This window comes from Cyprinodon variegatus, unplaced genomic scaffold (assembly GCF_000732505.1).
Source record: "Cyprinodon variegatus isolate N-32 unplaced genomic scaffold, C_variegatus-1.0 Scaffold165, whole genome shotgun sequence".
NCBI lineage: Eukaryota > Metazoa > Chordata > Actinopteri > Cyprinodontiformes > Cyprinodontidae > Cyprinodon > Cyprinodon variegatus.
Window position 1 is genome coordinate 1,034,078 of NW_015150618.1, and position 25,614 is coordinate 1,059,691.

The 25,614-nt window shown below is 35.4% G+C and overlaps 1 protein-coding gene across 4 annotated transcripts in view; it reads left to right on the forward strand.

Annotated features, from left to right (window-relative positions):
* LOC107086899 (neural cell adhesion molecule L1-like protein) overlaps positions 1-25,614 on the forward strand; it is an 81,673-nt gene that overhangs the window by 18,420 nt on the left and 37,639 nt on the right. For 3 of the 4 annotated variants that reach the window (XM_015378165.1, XM_015378168.1, XM_015378167.1), the window contains exons 2-16: positions 8,179-8,338; positions 8,770-8,878; positions 8,960-9,147; positions 9,229-9,351; positions 15,914-16,084; positions 16,310-16,348; positions 16,526-16,631; positions 17,079-17,260; positions 17,346-17,480; positions 18,486-18,626; positions 19,732-19,843; positions 22,223-22,386; positions 22,807-22,972; positions 24,717-24,841; positions 24,936-25,037. In XM_015378165.1, coding sequence (XP_015233651.1) covers positions 8,212-8,338; positions 8,770-8,878; positions 8,960-9,147; positions 9,229-9,351; positions 15,914-16,084; positions 16,310-16,348; positions 16,526-16,631; positions 17,079-17,260; positions 17,346-17,480; positions 18,486-18,626; positions 19,732-19,843; positions 22,223-22,386; positions 22,807-22,972; positions 24,717-24,841; positions 24,936-25,037 — 1,990 coding nt within the window. In that variant the 5' untranslated portion in view covers positions 8,179-8,211. Of the gene's footprint in view, positions 1-4,072; positions 4,255-8,178; positions 8,339-8,769; positions 8,879-8,959; positions 9,148-9,228; positions 9,352-15,913; positions 16,085-16,309; positions 16,349-16,525; positions 16,632-17,078; positions 17,261-17,345; positions 17,481-18,485; positions 18,627-19,731; positions 19,844-22,222; positions 22,387-22,806; positions 22,973-24,716; positions 24,842-24,935; positions 25,038-25,614 lie in introns of those variants that run through there. The other variant, XM_015378166.1, reaches the window with a different exon arrangement.

Below are 25,614 nucleotides of genomic sequence, written 5' to 3' on the forward strand. Positions count from 1 at the left end.
TGACAGTTTTGGAAGAGGTAAAGGAATGAGTGTTGTTTAAAGGGAAGCCTGGCTTTAGTCAATGCTTGCGCTGCAGTTTCGACTTGTCAACACAGTTTCCAATGAAACCTGACTTTTTGCCAATTTGTTAGTTTAAGGAAATTAGTTTAAACAGTGGCTATACAAAACCAAACAATCAACCAGAGTAAGGGCAACAGATCTTTTTCAAATTCATTACCTGGTTCAAAATGGAAAAATATCAAAAGGAGTTTAAGGAATAGACTGGGCAAAACCAAAATTCATTGGCGAGTTAGGTGGCCAAAACCATTGCTGACCAATATGAAAGGTGGTACTCTATTTTTATAGATAACATATTGCTAATCAAGACTTTGCACTCATGAAACAAAGGCTGAATACGCTGAAATGTTTGCTTTATATTAAATCTGATTTTAAATCAAGTAAATGAAATATCATGATGTTGATAGTGGGAGAATCTAGGCAGTCTTCCTGGTTCAAATACTGAACCACTAATTTTGCTCTCCACCTTGGAATATTTAGGAGAACATCCTGCAGCTAGTTCCTCATTTTAGGATTAACACACATGGGTTATTTATGCATCAGAACAAATGATCCAAAGCACGCAGGCTGGTCCACCTCTGTCAAAGTTTGGACTTCACTCCTATTGAGATACCTTGGGATGACTTATAACAGGCCGTTCACAATCGAAAACACTCCTCTCTGGCTGATCTAAGACATTTCTGCAAAGAAATGTTCCAATGCTATTTAAAAAAAAAGGTTATTGCAAAGGCTTTATTACAGCTGCTGCAGCAAAAAGAATAGCAGTAGTTAATAAATCTGTAATTTGATTTCTGTGGTTCTGTTTAAGATTTTTAGGGAACCTGCTGTTCATTGTTGTTGTTGTTGTTGTTTTTTTAAAATCAAATTGATGTGAAGGCCCTTAGGGAAACAAAACAATATAAACTGGCCGGTCAGATATATAGAAAACCAGAAATCAGAGGAAACCTGATCAATCCATCTATGATTTTAATGATGCCTTTATTCAGAAACAAATAGACATATACAGTCCAAAAATTCTATACTACTGGAAAGGGATTTATAATTGCCTTAAATACTTAATAAGTTTAACAGCCAGTTAAAACTTTTAATTGTATTTTTAACAGTTTTAATGTAATTTTTTACTACTTAGGCTAAGTAAAACTTGACTCAATTAAACAGTTTTTTGTTTTGTAAACCATGTCAGAAATGTTGTGTAAACCTACCCACATGCATCTGGTTATTCTAAAAAAAAAATAAAAGCATTTAACTTCGATGGCATGTAGATTAGCTATCCCATCATGACGGTAATAATTTCCTCCAATTGATAAGCAACATTTAACACACAAGTCAGAGTTAGATTTGAATGGGGTATTTAATTAAACAGTTTTTTTTGCATGAAATGAAAAAATGTATGAAAATGTCAATGCTAGATTTGCTTGTTGATACTGTAGATTTACATGACAGTAACAATATATCAGAGGTATTTCTAGCTCTCTTTATTCCCATTTCTTTCCTACTTTCAGGCAGCTGAAACAAACAGCTGAAACAAATGTGTTTCCCTCTTCCATAAATGCCAAACAAAAATGTATCTTTTATTGTTTTTCACTTTTATTGTTTTTCACTTTTAGTTCATGTTTTTTGTTTTATTTTTTGGTTTAGGTTTAAAGTTTATCTTCCAGTTTATACTGTAGAAGCCACGATCCGTTAAGACATCAACTGGACCTGTTTCATGTCCTTAAAACAGCCTTAAATGAGGTGTGTAATTATGTCCAGCCTTCTTCAACCTGTAACAGGGAATTTAGTCTGAGTTGCTGAAAAGGGCTGGTTAGGATGTTTTTCTTGAAATCAGTTTTCAATGTATAGCATACCAAATAATGCTTTTTTTTTTTTACCATTGACCATGCAAACCTTCAAACTGTGTTGCATAGGACTGAGTATCGTCATAGAATTATTACATTTCACACGTTTGTCATTTTTTCACTGCTATGATGCTCCTCATGAGTCAGTGCGATGAAATTTTGGCAGCACCTCTTTATGAGTCTCAGACATACTCTGCATTTTAAAACATCTGGCTTTTGTTTTAAAAGGGGCCTTCTGTAACATTAGCAGACTTAAGTAAGGTATTTTAAGAAGAGAAGCTGATAGAGGGTTTTTAAGATGTAGTTCTGCTCTCTCAACAGCAGCATGCACATTAACTGTTTGTTACATTGTCATTAATATGCACTTTGGCTGTTGGCTGGTCATGTTGGATGGAGTCTTGGATGGTATCTTATTGTGCATACACCAAATATTTCAGAAAATAACAGAGTATTGCAAGTCGTGATGATGAAATTCTAATACTGTGTAGCCCTACCCTTAAATCCTTTAATGATTTCAAAGGTAAAGTGGCTCAGTTGGTGCTAAATGTTAAGGGTAAATACTGCTCTTAGTAATTATAGCTTCAACTATATTACTACTATTAGACAAAATATGCATTGAGTGGGTGGATTGTTATGAAGGTGTGGTGTTGAGTGTGGGTTTAATACTGAGTTTGAACACTGGTATGTGCTGTTTCTTGTTCAGTTGAACATCCTGACATTTAGGCACTGCAGAAGTTAGCTTTGTCCACAATCTGACATCTTTATATAAAAATGTTAATTTGTCAATTAGCAATAAAATATATATATATATATATATATATATATATATATATATATATATATATATATATATATATATATATATATATATATATACATGAGAGAGAGGTAAAGAAAGAGAGAAAGATTTTCTATGAAATGTAGCTTTTTATAAATTCGAAGCAATACTTTAGGGTAATACAGGATGGGGAAAATAGATTACATAACCATGTATGTCTTGAAATGCTTTGAACCTCCATATCTTTACATTTTGCACCATGTTTTTTTCTCACTAGCTGTTTACATTTGATCACTGCTGCACTTTAGGAAATATAAAGGCTAATTTCATTGCTAAGCTGCTGCTCATTTACTGTCTGAAAGCTGTACAAAACTAATTATGTACTGTACACACTATGTGTATACAAAATGACAATAAAAGTTGTCTAAGTCTAAGTCATGTACTAGCTCGTTTCCCACCACTGTTGTTTTTATCTGATTTAATAAATCCAGCTCTACAAGTTCAGAACACAGGCCTACACAAATAAGTTCATAAATATCTCATAGTATATTTAGACACTTTTAAGCCATTCTCTTATCGATGTATCCACGGTTTTGGTCTTGAAAATATGCTGTATGAAGTGATTTACCAAATCATGCAAATTATCACAGAACATTGCTTTAAACCAAATATATAAATTGTTTGTGTAGCCACAAAAGAGATTAGAACAGAAATGAAAATATACACGGATAAGAAGACGTCTTAAAGTTATTGTGGAGGATTTGCGCAAATTTTCTAAAAGACACGCCCTCTCCACTTAAAAAAAGCACATGTACAGCCCTGTGCCCGCTCCCAGGAAGGTACACCTATTAACGCTTGCAAGAGCATGCACAAGCCCATTTCTCCTAGTGCACGCTCTGTTTGAACGTTGCTGTTGCTGATAGCAAAACTATCGCATTCTGTTTGCCTTAGACAAGTTTTCTCAACTATATAAATACATTCTGAAGCACCGCAAGTAATTAAAAGTTCATAAAATGTGTTTGTTCCAGATAGTAGATGGCTCCCCTATTTGCCAATGGAACTAAAGCTCATGCATTTGAATGACTGCATAAGCAAGGTCAAAATAACCTCACAGAATTTGTGGTGATGGCATGGAAGGGTTTACAAGATGAAACAAGTGAGACAGAGAGTAAGAGAGAGTGTATGGCAAGCCCTTTCTTCGTCTCCACGAATTTTTTTAATGCCATCTTAGAATCCTCCCACTGTGCAGCCTTTGTCCCAGTCATTATCGCGGGATTTGATAGCTGCTCTGCCATGTGAGAGGCTTTGGTGACATATGTCACTTCAGTGAGTTTCCTGTCGCTTCTTCAGCGGCTCAAGTGGAGCGGTGGGGAGTGAGGCGTGTCTGTGCAGCAGGAGGAGTGTGTGTTTAGGGTTGAAAGAGGAAGGACATGTCAGAGATGTTTGTTCAAACAGACATAGACAGAGAGAGAGACGCAGAGAGTTGTTTGTGTGAACTTCTGTTTTTCTACTTTTTTATGGACTTGTGAGTTTGTCTCAGGATACTGGCAAAATTAGAGGATATAAAATGACTCAAAAACTGTGAGTATGGGTTACTTTAGAGAACTTTGATTTTTTTCTGTGGAAAATGCTTTGATAATTTGAGAGAATGAAGAGCTTTTCTTTGCACAAATGAGATTTTAGTTTATTTAAGAGGGGATCAAAGGAGTAGTGGGGGTGTCACTGTGTACAGCATGTGTTTGCCTGGATTAGTCATGTAGTAGTGACACTCCTCATGCCTTTGGCCGACTAATGGCTTAGGTAATACAATCCCTGCAGATTTGTGACTGTGACCTGCCATGTGTTCAGGTAATGGATCCCTTACTTTACTTCCAAAAAGCAAATGCTTTGTTATGTGTGCACTTAGGAACCCCATGCCACTTTGAAATCCATGGATTTTTATTTTTTTTATTATTGGTGTCAGGTTTGTTTGGCTAAAAACTGAAGAGACTGGTTTGCAATGCTAACAAAGCCTGGTAATTTGCCTTGGGGTGTGCAGCAGTAAACCACAGGATTTGCTGCACATACATAAAAACAGTTGTTGCTATGTTTTAAGGATAAGCAGAAATCTTGATAAAAGAACACACTGTCACATACAGACTATAGGCTTACCAACTGGTAAGGCTTTTCAAATTCTTTCTGATCTAATGTATTTGTTTGATTTAATCTATATCCACTGCCTCTGAAATTTCCTTCAAGAGTTTAAGATTCCCTAGGAAGCAACATCAGTCCATTGTGTAGGAGGAGGAGTTTCTATAAAACTTCAAATTATTTATTTATGCATTATACCCGAGAAAACTTATGTACATTATAAACTATTAATGGTATACAAATGAGGACAAGCAAGGTAGTGCTGTAAACTGTGGAATCTCTTACCTTAACTCTTAGGTTTCTGGAAGGTTTGCCAACCTCCAAATCCAGGATGTTCCTTGATACTGCAGCCTGGACAGTCAGAAGGATAAAAAAAAAAGAATATCACTGTGGAAGTTTGTTAAGTCTTCTTATTATTTGTTTTAACTTTTGCTGCCTCTCGCTCTTTTGCAGCATGAATAAATCAAATACATTTTTGCGACATGTCGTAAAATAAATGTTTCCTAAATTGGTAAATGGATATTTTCGAGTTAGTGAGCTATTTTTGGGGAATAATATTTCACTCCAACCTGAAAACACATGTAATATGTTGCCTTCTCAATGTTGCCCAGAAAAATCTTAAAACCACATTTTCACATTTTTTGTTCTAATATCCCCCTGATCATCGCAGAAGTGTCCAACATGCAGGCCCTAAATTCAATGCAAGCATGATACAGATTTGGCCTGCCAGCACTTGTGGTAAAATACAAATGTAATTTAATTTAAATTAAAAAACAAACAAACTATGTAGTAAACATTTTTTATGGCAAATTAAACTCTTAAAATTGAAAAAAATTAATTATATAATAAAAAATTAGTGTTTCATTAATATGTACTACTACTACTTTTGATTTTTGTTTAATTGTATGGTTAAAATGATCATAAATATCCAGTGACTTTCAATCTACAGTAAATTTTGGTGAATCTGGTTCATTAAAAGTGGTTCACTTCATTAAAATTGGTTAAATATGGAAATCATTTTTTTAAAGAAAGGGTAAAAAAGGGCCTATTTTTCTGTTGTGAAATTAGAGAAATAAAATGACTTTCAAAAAGAGGACCCCCAACATATAATGCTTTCAAAAGATTGCATACATTTCCACTGATTTAGCAAATATGAAAAACCCTTTTATATGTTTTAGATCTATAAGAAGTAACTAATCTCTACTTTGTTCATTTCATGTTTAGTTCATGTGGAAGATAAAACACAAAGGTTTATATTAGAAATGTTTTGCATCAAAACTGTAAAAAACTAAATCAACCCAAAAAACCCCAGCAAATACTGTATGCATCATCCCAGTAGGTGTAAGATATTTTATTTTATTTGTTTTTTATTTCCTTAACTACTAAGACCAGTCAGTTTCCAACCACCATTCTGTTCCCCAGACCCCTCCAAGAGATCACATTCTTTTTAAATAACATAATAATAACATGATATCTATGGATCATTATCCTCATTGCCTACCACTTAGCTCTAAGGCAGAATACCTTTTGCTTGTGATGATATTCAACAGACACAAAGAAATATTTCACTCATTCACAAATTTTGCATATTTCTATATGTTTAAAAGGACCAATCAAGAGGGGAGGTAGTAATATTAGTGTTAAATGAAGTTAAACACAGAATAAGATTAGTTTTTAAATCACATAAGATAATCCCAAAGCCCCTAATGAAAATAATGCCAAATCTCTTAATTTGTTTTAATTGATACTAAATATAAGGAGCTTAATCCCAAATCTAGTCCAAAACAGTTGTGTCGTCTGGAGAGCTCAAAGTGGATCTTAGCTGTTCTGCAGCATTATAATGTATGACGGCTGGAGGTCCCTGCCTTTATTCTCCTGATAGTGGGATTAGCTACACGGTGAACCCATTTGGCTCAGGCATTTCTGCCACCACAGTCTCAGCACTGTGAGTACTAAGCTGTGAAACACTGACTGACTTAGTCCAATTTATTGACTGCCATTTTGGATCTTGATTGTAGCAGACAACAGCTTAGCCTTTGGGTCATATGGGTTTAGAGTAAACATGGGACGGAATGCCACCAGCCAGCTTTACAGGTCAAACCGTTATTTCATATAATGTTATCTCTTATGTTCTCTGCAGTCTCAAAACAATTGACAGGTTGCCTTGCATTGTTTTTAGACGCCTTTTAAAATCCCTTTAGGGCTGAAACAATTAATCCGATTAACCGATTATTGAAATTACCGTCAACTATTTTAGCAATCAACTAATCGTTAAATGGAGTATAGAGACTGTAAAACATACAATTAGCTGACTCCGCCAGCTAATTGTAAAACAATTAGCTGGCGGAGTAAGCCACTTAGAGTAGTAATTATATCAGAGTTTGAAAAAAATATGTAAACATTTTGCATTTAAAATGAAAAAAATATTTTTTATCTGTCAGTATGTTCAATCCAGAACTCCTCAAGTGGAAATATAGTTCAGCTGGTTTAATTTAATAAAAATCTTCTTTGAGGAACCTTTGGTTGTCTGATTATTAATCGATTAACCGAAAAAATAATCGACAGAATAAACCATTTGCAAAATAATCATTAGTTGCAGCTCTAAACCTCATTAAATTAGTTTTGATCAATATATATTCTAATAAGTGCAGAAATTGAGCAAATGGGTAAAATTACACGATACAGATTTTACTTATTTAAACCTTGTAAATTCACCCACTAGTTCTTTTCAGTGTTGTTCTTCAGTGAGAGATCATTAACTTCCAATTTAAAAATCTTATTTGCTGTTATTTTCAGAAGGTAATTTTAATCTGAATAACTAGCCTTGTCAGAGGGAATATTTTAATTTTTGAAACATGACTGTAGGAACAAAATGCAGACTATTAAGAAGGAAGTAAGGACACACTCAATTCTAATGGCTAGTATTACCAACTTTAGATTAAATAGCTTTAGTTATAAGCTATCTACTATCTAGCAGTGGCTACCTCCAGTCTGGGGAAAGTTTGCTTCTCCTCCATTTTTGGCTGTGAAATATTTAGGGGGTTCTTGCATGTACAATCTGGTTAGCCTGGTAAGTCATCTTCTATTGGTGGGCAGTAAGCACTGCTTCATTTCTTACTTTATAAATAAGAGTCTTAATCATGGCAGCTACCATCTCTATGCAGTCAAAAAGGCTTCAACCTTAAAGCACTTACCTCAGAGAAAAGCGCCTCATTAACTTTGATGACGCATACAGTATGTTTATGTTTTGACGTTCAAAGAAAAGATCCCATCATACCCAAAGAAAACAAGTATTGCACACTGATCAGTGAAGATAATCTGATTCTTTTCCTTGTTAAACATACAATCTCTACTTTCCTGTCTTCTCCTTTGCAGTTTTGCTGTGCCTGACGACTAAAACAACAGCTGATGTGCATCATTTTCCAGATTGTCTTCAATAATCATTCAAGTGTGATGCGGTGGGCAAGCAGCCTGCTCCTAGTTTTGGTTTGGGCCTTTACATCCCGGGTCAAAGGCTTTAATATTCCTTTACAAGGTAGGACTGTCGCAAATTTCTATTACAGTATTACTGTATGTAATGTTGAATTAAAACTCTTCGATGAAATGGAAGATTTCTCTTTTAGGTCAAAACATATCTGTTTATCTCTCTTGAGCAGGAATGTTAACTGCTCTTAAAATGCTTAGCAAACAATGTGAACCTTGAGGTAAATTGTTTATGTGGCAAAGGTTGAAGGCTTGTTTAAAGCAAGGAATGCATGGCAATCAAGCTTTCATGTGCCATTTCAGGTCACTCTATTTAAGGCAGATGTTTGCTCAGATTATACGGTGGTATTTAGTCAGCTTCACAGAAGGAAAACACTGAAAATAAAGAAAGAGAAAATGTTAACAATTATTGAATATATTTTAAGTTGAAGGCTTACTTTCTTTTACTTTTCTAACATTTCTCTTTGTGTTCCCTTACTGAAGTGGAGCAGCCTCCAACTTTAATAAGCCACACAACAGGTCCCATTGTTGCACTTCCTTTTGACAACACACTTACAATTAGCTGTAAGGCCAGGGGTAACCCACCACCACAGTAAGTACTAAATCAGATAAACTATTTTTGAAAAAAAAAAAAAACCCTGACAAAGACTTGGTCCATATTTTCCTCCGACAGATACAGATGGACAAAGGATGGCCGAGAGCTAAACCTGCCAAATATCCCCACAGTCAAAACCGACAACAGAAATGGGACATTTATGTTTCACCAAAAGCATTTTGCCCAGTTCAGGGGTAAATACAGATGCTTTGCTTTCAACAAGCTGGGGGCTGCCATGACAGAGGAGATAGAGATCCTAGTTTCCAGTAAGTAAAGGCCACATGCAAATATAAGATCAGTGAAAGATTCTTATGATCATCATGAAATGCAACAATTGTTTTCACCAGCTATACCCAAGTTTCCAAAGGAAACATTGGATACTATTGTCATTAAGGAGGGAGAACCATTTTCTCTGACATGTAATCCTCCAGAGGGTGTGGGCCCACGTCAGATCTATTGGATGACTGCTGGTAAGCCATCATGCAACTGTTTATCTCTGCAATTTATAGATTTCTTAATTTTGTATTGATGCTTGTGTGGAGGGATGTGTGGGAGTCAAATTTCCTTTATTAACAAGAAGCCGCTGCTTAAGATATTGTACTTCAGGATTTAATTAAGTAAAGGTTTGTTTGACATGTATTCTGAAGATATCCATAGTTATTAAAATCTTTTTTCAGGTTTTATGATGTTATAATCATAAAACTGAATGTTCATTCTTGCTATTTTAAATAATAGACATCAAGTGCAGCATAATTTTCAACTGTTCTGTAGATTATTGTTCACCTCCCCTGTGGGTTTGGGAGATGTTTTACAACCATGTTATCCTTTTGTCATGATCAGGACTCTGATAGCTTACCTAATTGCTCATTTCACTCACCCGCCTTACTCTTCCCAGTTACCAATTATCACTCATCTCATCCACCTGCTCCTGCTGCTTTATATATGGCTCAGTCCCAGCTATCGGGGCCAGATCATTGTTTTTGAGTTTGTGTTGCTGACTTACAGATCACTGTTGCTGAGTTTATTTCTGAGTTTTGTCTTGGAGTTTGTATTGCTGAGTTTAACTTCAATGTTCTGGAAGGCTAGTGTGGAGAGAGGTTTTTAGTACTGTCTTAGTGTTCCTGATCTTATCCTGGCTCTGATCCACTGAGTGTACCCTGTTCCTGTTTTGGCTCAGTGGAGTGAGCTAGTTTTAAAGTACTGTAGTATTCCGGTTATACTGCCTTGTTCTGTCTCTCAACTACTGAGCTTTCCTCTTCCCATCTGAACTTTCTGCCTGAACTATCTGTTGGATTCTTATAACCTGAACCTGCCTGAACTCTCTGTGGATTCCTGGGACCCTGGACCTGCCACTTCCTGTTTTGATCGGAACCCCTTACTTGGCAATGGACTCCTGGATCTCTGAGCCTTCCTGTTCTGAACTGTTTCCCTGACCTGGCTCGGATTCATGCATGTTCAGTGGGGCTGCAGCATCTGGTTTCACTCTGGGCAGCTCCTGCCACATCTTGTTGGCATATGCTGGTGTAGATTCTCAGTCATCCAGGTCATAGTCATTCTGGAAAAAAAAGAAAATTAAAAACCATCCATTGGACTTTGTTTCCAAGTTTGAAGATGTTTCGCTTCCCACACTGGAAGCTTTTTCAAAACAAAAACAAGGTTTTGATGGGCTACTGTATAAAACCTCGAACTCAACGCTATTTCTGACATTTTGAATTGAAGAAGCTTCATTGATGGGAAGTGAAACGTCTTCAAACTTGGAAACAAAGTGCAATATTGGAATCTTGTAGTCAGTCAGCAATCCGCTGGATCCTGCCTCGCTCTGAGAGGATGGACTGAACTTTTAAACCAGAGTTGCCACTGATAAGTGGTGCCCCGCCTCCCCCCACAGCCGCTACAGATCCAGAGTACCGTGTTCTGATTTTAATAAACCTTTTGAAACTTCCCAATCGAATATTGGGCTCTACGTTCTGAGCATTTTTTTTGTCTACCTGCTTTGCTCTGGAGACTAAAAATATAGCTTTCCAAATTTAGCTCAAACTAAATCAGATTGGATGGAAATAGTCTGTAAACAGCAATTTTCATGGAATGTCATTTTTTTAGGTCATTAGTTTGGCACAACTCTGCTGAAGAAAAATCTTCCCATAGCATGATGCTGCATCTACCATCTACTGTCTTATTGTGGGGATGCTGTGTTCAGGGTGATGTGCAATGTCAGTTTTCCACTATTAGACTTTATTCATGGCTATCAAGACAGATGGGTTTAAGTAGATGCAACCCCTTTTATTTTTCTGTATCAAGTTTGGGGTTGGAACATGACCAAGCAAACATGATAGTGGAGAATTGATATAAAAATTGGATTAGCATATATGAAAAAGTTTTGTCAAGTATGTTGTTTGGTAATGTACTATTTGGTCATAACCAAATAGCTTTTGTGCGTTTTTCTAAAATAGATTTTTTATATTTCATAAAGATTTTTATCATTTAATGCAAGGGTTAAAGTTGGATTGCTGTAATACTGTGAAACATGTCTGCCTCAACAAATATGAGTTGGTGCATGTGCAGAAGATTCATACCTGTTGAGAGAGAAAAAAAAAAGATGTGACAGGAATGTCCTGACCAAAATTTTAAACTCCATACTGGAAAAAGTTTGTGATACTCAGTACTGTAATAAAGCAATATTTAATTTTTTTAAGGAACAGCACAATTCATCTGTAAATAGCAAAAAACAAAATGAGGAAGAGGCGAAACTGTTTTAACATTTTAAATTGGTTTTGTCCTAAAATAGGGCTAAACCAATAAGTAGGTGGCAATTCTGTCTTTAGTATATACTCCAAAAATGTCTCTTCTCTGGCTGACAAAACCATAGTGAGGTAAAATGTACCGGTACACTTGATTTAGTTGTGCAGTTATTTTATTTAGCTAAAATATCTAATGGTCAATGTGCTTTCATCTTACTGTTAATTCAATGCTGACAGAAATATGTTTTACAGTATAAATACAGAAAAAAAAATCTGTAGTACAAAGAAATCTGTGCTCTTAAAACATGTATAAAAATTGCACATAAAAGCATATTTTCTATAGTGATCACTTACTTCAATATGGTGGGTAGCCTTAGGTTTCTAATTATTTTTTCAACTCTTCTTTTTAACCTCAATACAGCTTCACTACATGTTCTAAGAGCCACATCAGCTTACATTACCTTAACAAGTAAACAAAGGAGTCACGGAAGGGGAACACTGCTTTGTTTAGTTTAAGTATATTTATAAAAAGGCTGAGCAGTTTGCTGATAAACATTTTCCTGGATTAATATTTACTGCAGTTGAATGGAGAGATGCATGATTAGAGTGGAGTAGTTTGGGATTCTGAACTGTACATCTGGGAAGCACATCTCAATAGTCTCCATGAGGCTCATATTTGAGCAGATGGCATTAGCGTATTTTTATAATAAAGGTTTATTACTTCAATGTTGCAGATACAAGACTTTTTCTGCTCTACTTAATTTGTTCAAACATCAATGTCATATGTTTCAGGGTCTGCTCAGCTAGTGTGTGGCATTCTTGATCTTTTTCTCTGTCTGTCTGCCTAGGAAGATACCTTCAGACAATGCTCTTTTGTTTGCCCTGTTTGGTAAAGAGGGTCAAATGTAGTGTCTGTTTCTGGAGGTACTCAACCTGTTAACAAGGATTAAATCTTGATTTTGATCAAGTAAACTCCAGGTAGAGGGGGTTAGTTTCTGGTAATATCTTTGAAAAATTGCTCTGTCTACTATTAAGCATTAAAATTAAAACTTTTTACTTTTGAATCAGCTGTGATCAATTACTCCACAGTATAAAACTTAAAAAAAATAAGATCAGTAAAGCTTATTTATCAGTGTTTGCAGACATTTCTGTAGCATAGTGTAAGCCTCTAATGTTTTATACAGCGTTGGGGTATTAGTGATCAAAGCACCAAGGAAACAAGTTTGACAACAGTGCAGCAACATGATGGTTTCCCTGTTCTACTGTATTTGTAGGGCAAATGTGATTCTTCAAGACTAGAGACCTAATTTGCATTGTATCCCTTTTAAACCGGATGCAAAACATGAACGCCTTCTCCTTTCAAGGCGGATGCAACATGAAACTATCCATATTTTCTTAGTGAATTAGAGTTACATAGCAAATAAGTGTTTTATTTTGAAACTAAACGACTTAAGCTTTAATGGTGGAATGCTAATCCAGTTAAGAATGCAATTTTTTTTTTCTGATAACATAAATCAAATAACATAAAAAACCCTGCAGCAGCTTTATAAAACTGTTTTTTTTTTTTTGCTTCATTAAAATTTGTTTTTAAATAATGTTAATGAAAAAATACATAAATAAGCCCCCACCTCAGTTACTCCAAAGATGCGTTAAAAACAAACTAACGAGCAAAGCTAATATTAGAAGGGTTTTAAAAAACTAAATAATTACATGGTTTATGTGCTGTACCTACTGTAAAAACCCCATGAGTTACTGCAACATGTAATTTTCCTTTGGGATTAATAAAGTATTCTTGAATTTGCAGTTTGCATACTATGTGTTTACATGTATGGAATAAATTCACATTCACAACTTTTCAGCTCTAGGATCAAAATTTCAGTAGAGCAGATAAGTTGTATTATTACTCATTATGGTCAAACACTTCAATGGTAGTTTAATCAGAGAAAAGAATATATCCAGAAACAAATGTTGTGCTTGAGTGTATTTCCAATGTATGATCTGGTTTTTAGTATTGCACCCTTCAATCAGCATGATACATGAACGTTCCCATACTTTTTATATTTCAAAAGTATGTAGTAGCAGCTTTGGGAAGAGGAAACTGTACACTTTTTCCTAATATGACCAAATATTTTGAATGATTTATTTTGAACTTACATTATGTCACACAAGAAAAAAATGTTGAATGGTGCTTTAACCTATTTGATTTCCAAACAAAGGCACGATCAGGTGGTATATCTAAACCACCAACATCATCAAAATGTATGGGTCTTTAGCACATGCACAGCACACAAATGGCTCCAGCTGCTTGATACATTTGTACAATTTAAAAGAAAGAAAAACTATAGTCTTGATATAAAGAATATAGAACTGAGAGTACATAGAGCTGCGTTGTGCAAAGAAAAATAAAAAGAGATGGAAAGAGAGAGCAGTGCAGCAGATGGCTGTCAGAAATTTATAGAGACTAATACAAAGTGAACTTTAGGGCTAATTCTGTACCTACAATTACACAGATATGCCAGGAATGTATCTGCTCTCTACTGTGTACTCAGGTGTTCAGGTGCATAGGAGGAATGAGGACTAGAATTCAAATCATGGTGTGCCTCATTTCTTTTCACACCTGGGCAACCCTTCAAAACTTGATGTGATTAACTCTAGAGGAGCAGAGGCTAGCGTGTATTCTGTTGAGTTTAAATAACCTGAGCCATGCCATTTCTTCCAAATGCAACATCCAGTGTTTCAAAATGTAAGCACCATAGAGAATGACTCCTTGCAAACCCTAGGAATTTAGAGTAATGGCTGTATTTAAGATGAAGTGGTGTTAAAGCTTCCCTCTTGAGACGTCGAACTTTATCTCCAATCAGGAACCTTTTTTTTTCCCACCACCTTCAAGGAAAAAGTGCTGTACTGTGTAGAAGGTAGCCTCTGTCTTGTCTGAAGTGATCCTGATATTGGAGGGGGGTCCCACTTTCTGATGAACCTCTTGAAAGTTTCAGCAGCTCACAACAAACCAAACAAATGGCTGAAAGAAAATAAAAACATGAGAGCTCTTTAAGTGCTTAGAAGGAGAGGCTTACTGATGGGGTGAAAACATTTTGAGGCATAGTTCGTTTTAAATTCAGTTCTGTTGTTGCTTTGTCTTGGTCCCTATACATATCCAGGAACATTAATAGAAGGAAACACTCTAAACATTATTAAAAAAATGGTTGTTGAAGAACTTCTATTATTTTAAATGGTCACAAAACACTGAATATATGTGCACTCTTTTTTGTGACAGCATGCACAAGCCCATTTCTCCTAGAGGAAATACCGGTACGCAATGATAAGACGGTTGCTCGGCTAGATGTCATCTCACCCATGTTTATATATAAAAATTTTCCCCGCAAAAAAGAAGATTTTCTGGTACGTAAAAAAAAACATCACCTGCTTGTATGGGTGAGTGTGTGTGCTGCAGTGGAAATTTGGACGTGTTTGCAGGGTAAATAAGGATCTGTGGCCACCATACCACTACTAACGATGAAAATTACAAAATAAATAAACTTATCTTCGAGGGAAAGTTACAATATAGAGGTAAATAACTTTTACAAGCAGTGATTTGAAATGGATTTCTCCAAATAGCATGCCAAACTTGACCTGTCGAGATGAAACTTTGCAACAAAGGCATCAATGTGAAGCCCGACTTGTGCTTCCTGTGTACGCCATTGCGTGAAAGAATCTCCCAACAACACTCTGGTCTTGTTTGCCTTCTCTGAGGCCTTTCCTTTCTTGTCATACCCTTCGTAGACTCTTTTTCTTTTCATGATCCTCGGCCATTCTCAAAGAACCATGGTGAGAAAGGCGAGCTTCAATGGGTCGCTGAAACTGAAGCTCAGCGCAGAAAAAGATAGCTAACTGGGGACGAGGACGTAGGGCGGCCTTACATAAACATATCACCAGAATGATTGTCAATTAGGAGGACCACTTATTTTGATGACCCCCCTGGAAAAAAAATCATCCTCCACTATACCTTTAAGCTTCTTTATTAACACTAATAAAGCCAGCACTGGCTCATGGCTGCCTCGTGCAATAGGACTGTTGAGCTCAACTAATGTGCAGGCCATGTACAGAACTATGAACCTCATAAACTCGTGCATCAATAGATGAGAAATTATTAAAGGGTGTATCCATTGCTTTTATCACATGATATTCCTGTTTCCACATTTTTATTAAACCTCATGATTATTTTTTCATGACAAAAGCATAAAACAATTTCAATTTTTTTTCTTGGTTTTACCTATTCATATTTGTTTTTTTCTAGGTCTGAAGCACGTAGAGCAGGATGAGAGGGTCTCCATGGGAACCAACGGCAACCTGTACTTCTCCTATGCCTTACAAAATGACAGTCGCAATGATTACAGCTGCTTTGCTGCCTTCCACAAGATACGCACTATTGTGCAGAAAAGTCCTGTGCCAGTTAATGTGGAAAGATGTAGGTTTAACCAGAAAGCTAAACTCTATCACTCTTTTTAAACTAACTCAATATTACAAAATATTCTTATTTTTCTTTTCCTTTTTTACATTGTTTTTAATAGTATGGATTTTTGCATCATGTTTATACTTAGGGGAATATCTGGGACATTAATAGTATGACAAATGCATATTGGTAAACAAACACCTCTGTCCCTGCCTGCCCTGTCTTTTGTTTTTGTTTTAGTGAAACCAGAAAGCAGTTCTTCAGAGAGCAGCAATCCCAGTAAGTGATAATCTCACAGTATGTCCTGTAACTGTCTGATCAGAAATTTTGATTTAAAATCTTTAACAAGGTGCTGATACCTAATTAACTATAAGCTTTGTTGTATTATTTAAATGATGTTTGATTCAATTTAACACACAAATGAGGAGGACTATGGTTTTTGTGATGCATTCACAGTTCTTCCAGTTAGAGCACCCAGCATCCTGCTGCCCTCTGGAGTCCAGACGGAGAAAGTGTTGCAGAAAGGACAGGATCTGCAGCTTGAGTGTATACCTGGAGGATAGTATGTGCATTTTATTGTATCACTGTCATCACAAGGCATGGGCTCATAATAGACTCCCAGAGTATGATAACCTTGGTATAGTTTTATTATGTTTAAAAAAATGTACTTGCTGCAAAAAATGAAAGAAAATGTAAAACTACCTAATTACATAAGACATAACAGTATGTAATAGGATTGATCAAGGATAACTTTACTATGAGAGAAGTATTGCCCTGGTTGCCAGACAGCAGTCAGTTGTTGAACTGGCATAGCCTCACACCAGTAGCTTTAAATGGGTCTTTCTATAAGAGCAGTGGCTCCTTAATAGCTTCATTAATTAATAGCTTAGGGTTTACAGTTCAGCCATTTCAGACCAGAACTATTTTTTAAACTTAATTTAGCTTGAAGCTGTTATTGGGCAATGTTCATTCTTCAGTATGTTTCAGTGATGTTGCTCTCTTGTTGTAGTCCCACTCCCACTGTGACATGGATGAAATTGGGGGAAACTCTGACTGATCGGATACAAATGGATAAATATCAAAAGCGTTTGACCATCCCTGCAGTGGAAGAGAGTGATCAGGGAAAATACAAGTGTATGGCTGAAAACTCTGCTGGAAAAGTTGACCATTACTTTGACGTAATAGTAGAAGGTTAGTATTTACAGACAGAATTAATGACACAGAGATGGCATTTGTTTTGACTAAGACAGACATAGCTCTTCTTGACATCTTCCAGAGCCACCGGCTTGGCTTACAGAGCCTCCTCAGAGCCAGCTGACTGTGATCGGGTCAGAAGTCCTTATTAAGTGCTCAGTGACTGGAAAACCACCCCCAGTTATAACGTGGAGGAGAGATGGAGAAATATTCCGAGGTCAGTAACTAAAATTGTAGCGGTGATGCTGTAGCTCTACTACTATTACTAAGAAGAAGCAGTAGACACATCTTGTAAAATTGAAACCAAAGGACCTGGAGTTCATTTTGTCATGTTAATGCTTTATTAAGTGTTGAACAGGGTTAATTGGACAGACCTTTATATTGTTAGAAAACATTACTTACAACATAAATTGTTATAATATAATAAAGTGTACACTGAAAGTTTGGCATTTACTTAGAAGATCAACCTCATTACATCTACATTGCTAAAACGATCTAGAAATAAGTCAATATTTCTTAAATAATATGTATTTACTCTTAACTTGACTAGGTAAATGATTTGCCAATGGAATTAGTAATTTTATTCTTAAAATGAAATAATTAGATAATATGCACTTGAAATAAGACCACACAATATTTTTTTCTTATTTTAAGTGAAAATTGTCTTGTTCCATTAGCAAAGTGTCTCACTTCCCTCCTCAATTGAAGACAAAATGCGCTTATTTTAAGAACAAATTTACTTATTTTGATTCCAATTTTTTGTAGTGTATTCAAAGAGAATGCATGTGTACATAAAGTCTAAAATAATGAGTGACACAGTAAGATGGATTGATATTTGAAGCTGGTATTTATTAAAGCTAGACTACTGAACTATTAGGACTCCATTGAAAACATGTTTTAGAAAAGCAAAGGTTCAATTAAATGCTTTTTTGAAAATATTTTAAGATTATGAATATCTGGTTACTACATCCGACATACTTCTTTTTATTAAATACTAAAATCCAACCTTTATCTAAAATGTGCTTTCAAACCAAAGATAATTACTAAAAAGGTTTCTCTTGATGATTACAAGGAATTTTCTTATTAGAGATTTTTTTTTTTATTTGTTAAAAACTGCTTTTTCACAAAGAAGCTATTTGAGAAAAAAAAACAGCTTTATATTTCAGCTGAAAAATTAATTGTGACTTTTGTCCTGAAGGCTTTGACATTCTGTTTCTGTTAGATGACAGAGCGAACAACAGACGAGTTCTTGATGACACTCTGATGCTTCACAAGGCCAGGCCTGAGGACAGTGGCGTCTACCAGTGTGAGGCCTCCAACCGTCATGGCAGTGTTCTCGCCAATATTAACATCTTAGTCATTGGTGAGTGAAATCTCAAGATTTTAACCATTAACAGTCTGCCTGGTCGCTACCTTGCAAATACAGCAACACAGAGGCGTCTTCATCACTTCAGTCTGAATCAGGAACATTTGTGTGGAGAGATCGTTCTATCAAATTGTTCTTTTGCAATTTTCTAACCTTCTTTTTCATTTTATATCCTTGTAGCTTTAGTTGATTTTCAAGTAGGAAATGGTTCTGTCTACTGCAATTTTTGCAATTTTTTTTACGTACTTTGTTATAAATTATGAACTTTAAGGGGATATTTCACAAGCCTGTTTTGCAACTGAAGCTTTAAAGTTAATGGAATGCAGTTGTATGGTTCTGAAAAATAATATTTACTTACAATAGGCTAGGTGGTGTAAGTTTTTACCAGGGGCCTAAACTGAATCTTATATTTATCTTATTATTATATAAATGCCCAAAATAGGAAATGTGAATAGTTAGATCAATATAAATTAAAATGTTTACCTTTTAAATTCAGTTTGAAATATACTAAACTTTAATAAAAATTCAACTCCTTTGCAATGTTTAAAATACATGACCGGAAAAAAAAAGCTTAATTTGCATATTTCAGATTGAAGTAGAAAGAGAGGAAAGGGTGTTAACAGGTGAGAAATGTAGGTATGAATTTGTGAAGAGGCAAACTTTGTATGTTGAAGGTAGCATTAGCATTGTTTCACAGCTGGTTGGTGGGGGAATTATTTTTCTAAACAACCATAAACCATTACCTGAAAGCTTGTGGGGTTGTTTTCAATCATTTATTAATTTATAAATCATAAAATTTGTACCGTAGTAAGTGCATGCAGAACTTCACATTTCTGTTGCTTTAATACTGGTTACTAAAAGTGTTTATACTTGTTTCTTGTAAGAAACATGCAAAGAAGAAGATATAATATTCTAGATGGCTACTTTAAAACTCTTTTTTTATGTTTTGGGAAAATTGTCTTCTAGAGATAGTTTTTTATTTAAATTGTTCAGCTCCACAGATTGGTGTCAAATGTCAGGCTGGTGTTCTCAAGAGCCTGTTCTACTATTTATAGCTCTACATCTAAGACAATGGAATCTCACTCACACTCTGTGATCTTAGATATGGCACCTCTTATGCTGACAAAGGACTTCCAAGAGTATGGAGTAATAGAAGAAGAAGACATTGTCATGAACTGCAGCGTTTTCAGCTCTCCTCCATCCATGATCACTTGGTAAGGGGAGTGAAATGTGTAATGTTTAAACATGAATTATTTTGTCCCATTTTTTTGTGGTTAAATAAAAAAGTTAAATTTTCCCCTACATATGGAATATCTCAACCAGACTAGATTAGAGCTTAAACAGTATTATTACAGGCAGCAACAAAATAGTGGTCCCTTGGGTATCTATCAGTGGTGTCAAAAGTACACACATTTGTTACATAAGTAGAAGTATAGATACTGCAGTTTAAAACACTCTGGTAAAAGTTGAAATATTGACTAGTTTTCTCAAGTAAAAGTGAAAAACTATGTGCTCCAAAACTACTTAAAGTATAAAAGTGTAAATTAACCATTAAAAAAACAGCCAGATGAATTGAAAACTAAATTTTTCGACAAATTCGTAAAATTCTTTGAGGTAGAGCAAAGGATGAGGGAGGTCTTGTTGGTCTCCGTCTCCCGATACGCCCTCGCCTGTGTCCGACCTTTCAGACATTTCAACATCTTTTTCGGAATCTAACATTGTAGCATGGCATAGACAATTCACGTTTGCAGTTTGAAGAACACCTGCTTGCTTCTGATGATTTTCTTTGGCGTCAGCACAAATTTGACAAATAGCTAAACAATACGCTTAATGAGCGTTATGACTCATCAAAAAACACTAGTTTTCACTAGATGTGGATGGCGCCAATGATCTGCATTAGATGGCGCACAGACTTGAAATAAATATTTATAAACATAAAACTGAAGCCAAGAGTAATGAATTACATTTGTTTTAAAGATGTAAGGAATAGAAAGTACAGATACTTGTGTGAAAATGTAATGAGTAGAAGTCAGAAGTAGAAAGAAAAATAAGACTAAAGTATAGATACCCAAAAAGCAGGCGCGCTGGAAGCTGTTTCAAGCGAGGGGGGCTGATGGCTGGGTTGGAAAACACATGACGTCATTATGTTGATGGCTGTTGCTGACGTTTTTAACATAATATTGTAGGCCTACATTTGTCGCAAAAAACTGCCATTTAAAATGCATCGGAACAAAGCATGAACATTTTAAACTTTATTTCTTCTCTTTTAATCATTCAAAACAAACAACAGCTCCCAATCAACAGGATCAGAAATACTTGAATAAAACATGGCCTAAATATAGCCTAAACTGAGCATTGAACATCTTGAAAGTCCATTCAACTATGGATATGGGGAATGATTTCATATCTGAAACAAAAAACACACACAAAAAAAATTAACTAATTTCAAATTTTATCACTAAATAGCTTAATACAGACATAATATTTAGTGATATGCAGCCTTATTCTAGCGTAGACTTCTTCAGCCACAGGACTACGACGAATAGGCACAGCATATATAAATAAATAAGAAATAAATAACGCTAAATAAATGCTCAGCGGCAGTATAGGGGAATTAAAACCATTTCTTACCTCGAAATAGTCAGAAATACATTTCTGCTGCCTTTTGCTAGCCATGCCTAAATGAATGTGAGGTGGCAGTAGCTTCTGGGGGAGTAGCCTAGTTTTTTATGAAATATTAAAATAATGAATCATTAGTTTATATCTTATACACAGCCCATCATTTTAATCCCATATCAAACACAGTCTTTTAAAAAATAAATACATAAATAATTTCATGTTTTTAAGTACAATATTATGTTACTCCACAGCCCCCCACCATGGGGGGCTGATGCTATGACGAGGGAGGCTGCAGCCCCCGCAGCACCCCCCTTCCCGTGCCACTGCCAAAAAGTGTACTTAATTACAGTATCAAACTATTTGTACTTCGTTACTTGACACATCTGGTATCTATGTCTACAATCTAATGTCTGTAATGAGAGACAGCTTGAAATTTATTCGACCAAATTCTGCTAACTATATTTTGACCAAATGAAAAACAATGTTGAGAACATTGAGTTTCTAGAGCAGAGATGTACTACACCAAGTTAAAGACTTTTTTTCACCTAATTGCCAGCTTTAATTGGTGAATTTGATAAAATTGAAAGCATTAAGAGGTGTAAGTAAGTATTAAGAGAAGACTCCAAAACATTTATAAAATATAAAAATCTATTTTATGCAAAAAAGTACAGTATAAACAACGGAGAATTCAAAAAAATCTATTTCTTCCAAGCTGAATGATTTGCAAAAGTGAAAATCATGGAAAAAAAATAATCTACACATAAACATGTTTTCTGCTCCATGTATTTAGGCCTTATATAAAATAGCTGATTTTCCAAAAATGCAGTGCTCTGTTATCAGAACTGTGCTGGGGACAGATCTTACATCTCGCGCCTTTTGTTTTGCAACTTTGAAATCACTATGAGTTATAACAAAAATACAAAGCAAATGTTTTCAGATCTATTAATGGATATTTGTAAAATCTTTATTTCAAGGACCAAAGAGGAGACAGTTGTCAAGGGAGAACGATTTGAGGTTTTCGAAAATGGGCAATTCTTGAAAATCACTGGTACAGAAAAAAGTGACAGTGGGAAGTATGTTTGCATGGCCAGTAACACAGAAGGCATGTCAAATCTCACCGCTCTGCTACACGTGAAAGGTAGGTCTACAAATGCATTACATTCAGCTTTTGCCTTTGTGAAAGTAATTATAGAAGTGAAATACATAAATTCCAGTCATTGCCTCATTTCTGTTTTAATTAATTTTAAAAAGATCTACAGTGTGTTGCAACTATTTAGAAGAATACTTAAAGTTCAGATTAATCAAAAAGCGCAGTCATAAACATCATCTGCAAATGTTTTTTTGTTTAATAAGAACTTGCAGGCTTATTGTTTAAGCACTTATAATGAGTTTTTTTATATTGTGAAACAAATGTGTATTGTGAAATAATTTGCCCTGATTCATGACATATGTGAGACAGATGGAGTTAGACAGCTTTATTTCTCTGTTTCAGTTTAGCTGCGTAAATCATCGCTTCTTTACTTTGAAGTCTGTCTCTAAAATCATGTTTTGTCTTCAGAACCAACAAAAATCGTGGTTCCACCTCAGGATGCGCAGATCATCAGTGGGACCTCAGCCAGGTTGATGTGCCAGCCAGTGTACGATAGAAGTCTGCAGGACACCTTTGAGGTGATCTGGAGGAAGGATGGGGAGGAGATATTTCGCTCCCCAGAGGAAAGTTCCAGGTAACTGGCTAAGCTTTGATAGTTTTTGAGTTGGTGGATTTGCTGAGCTTCTCAGTATTCTCTTAAAGCAATGGTAAAACAAAACAACAGAAAAGCAACATAAGCAATGTGCTAATCAAAGACATCTCACAAACAACATTTTATTGGTCTTCTGTTATCTTAACGAATTGAAAATCAAAAGCATCAAATGCTGCTGAACGTTTAACTTTTAGCCCTTTAAGTTAATCTCATTTCTATTCTCAATAACTGTCTTTATCCTCTGCACTGTTTTACACTTTGAACACTGCTGCACTTTTTGTCTAACTCGTGCCATTTGAAATATCAATGCAATGTTCATAAGCTGTATGTAAGGCAATTTCGTTCTGTATGCACTCTGTGCATACAAAATGACAAATAAAGAAGTCTAAGTCTAAAAACAAAAAAGTATTCTATATTTATGCATAAATACAGAATATACAAACAATATGAATAACCTTAAGAAGTACATTGGTTCAGTTAGGTAAAAAAATCTTAAGTCAAATACTACTTGTTTTTGATAAAATCTCTAATGCCTAAAACTAAAAGGATTATTTTCCATTGATAGCGTCTCTCAGGGTTGGAGAGTATATAGTGATCGTTATATAGGCCTCATACTGTACATAGTTTCCAAAGGTGCCAATTGTTGAACGGGGCTGCTGGACAACACAAAATGTTAAATAATTAAGTAAGAGATATATCATATGAATCGACACAATATTCTGCAGCCCTGTCTTTTTCCCTTATCTCATGCTCATTATGGAGAATAACAAAATAACCCTGTTCCCTACGCAGCTATTCATCATTCTGATCTAATCACTCTTATCAATCAAATGTGATGTGGCTTAAAAGAAAATTTTATCTGCCTACTGATGACCTTAATCAACCAATCTGTCATAGGTTGGTAAGGAAATGTGTAAGTGCCTTTAGCAGTCAGACTCTATAGTTGTTAGAAGATTTAGTTAGGATGTGATCTGTAGCTTCTGACGGAGGCGATGGTGGCTCAGGAGGTGGGGGTCATTTAACTGGCTTTTTCCACCTGAATTAATGGTTAGAACTTGCTCTAGAGGTAGACCTGATACCCATCCATGTTCTCCTATCTTTGTCCCACCCATGCAATTTCTACAGAGTTTAGGTCTGGGGAAAGAACTGCCACAATCAAGATGACTAATTTTCCGTTTAATGGAAACCCCTAAATTCTCGCATAAATTCAATGGTCTTTCAGATCAGTTTTTGATGCTATAAATGCTAACAAGGTTCCAAAGGAAGTTTGGAAATGGAAGGACCCCATAGCAGTCCACTGGTCTTCCAACATGTCTAATGTTGTGTAATGTTGCTAGAAAACCTGGTGAACTTTAAAATATTAATATAAAGTAAAATAAATAAAAGTATAGAGTAAAAACAAGGCTTCAGGCACAAATCATTTCAAGAAATCGATAGTCCCACCAATGATAAAATATAAAAACATTTTATGTATTTTTTATTGGAGGCATTCATTTATTGAGAATATGTTTTGTGTTGTTATCAGTAATATGTCAAGTGTTTTTATTAGCTGCTTTCCATTTTTAAACAAAATTCCATATCTGCAATTGATAATACATTATGGTTATAATTGTATTTATAATACATTATGGTATTTCGCAATAAGGTTTTGAGTAATAGGAATTTATCAGAACTAATCTTCTATACTCGTCCCGTTTACATAAATAAATAATCTTATTTGACACAGATACATTGTGGAAGGTGACCTGCTTCAGATCATGAATGTGAACCTCAATGATCAGGGAATGTATACCTGCATTGTACGGACAAGTCTTGATGAGGATAAAGCTTCTGCCTTTCTAACTGTACTAGGTATGACTCCATAGTTTGTGTCCTTCCCTATGAAATTATTTATTTGTTTCAATAAATCTCAGATACATAAACCAATATCCCTCTTTCTTCACAGATGTCCCAGATGCTCCTATGAGTTTAAAGATATCTGATCAGGATTCGAGGAATGTTACTCTGTCCTGGATACCAGGGAGTGATCACAACAGCTCTGTCACAGGTAAACATTTTGTCAAAATCAAGAAAAAGATTTTGCTATGGAAATTTTCTGGAAATGGTCCCTTGAAGGCTGTTGGTAACAAATTTGCCTCAAAGTGCTTTTAGAACTAATTAAGTACAGGTGCATTTGAATCACAATGGATTTTCACAGAATATTTCATATATAGCAACATCTAAATTGGAAATACTTTGTCAACATTTTGCAATTGGAGCTAAGCACCTTTATTTCTTATTGAGCTATTATTTTATATAAAGGACTTGCTTTACTATAGTCAAGAATGAGAAGTGCCAATTGGTCTATGGAAACAAAAAAATGCACCTGCAATAGGTTGGTAATCTATTTACCTTGCGCAAATGCTCTAAGCCACCGTATTTTGATGAAGATTTTGTGTTGCTGTGGTAAGAGTTTAAAGGAGCCAAGTGAACTAATTTTGCACGCCCTAAAGCTGCCAAGCTATTTCACAATGATTGCAGGTATGATTGCTTTGTAGAGAAGATACAGGCAGAGGAGAATAGAAAGGACCTTTTCCTGTTTGTAGGTTATAAAACAAAAAACAATCAGGACATAGTGAGTGTGA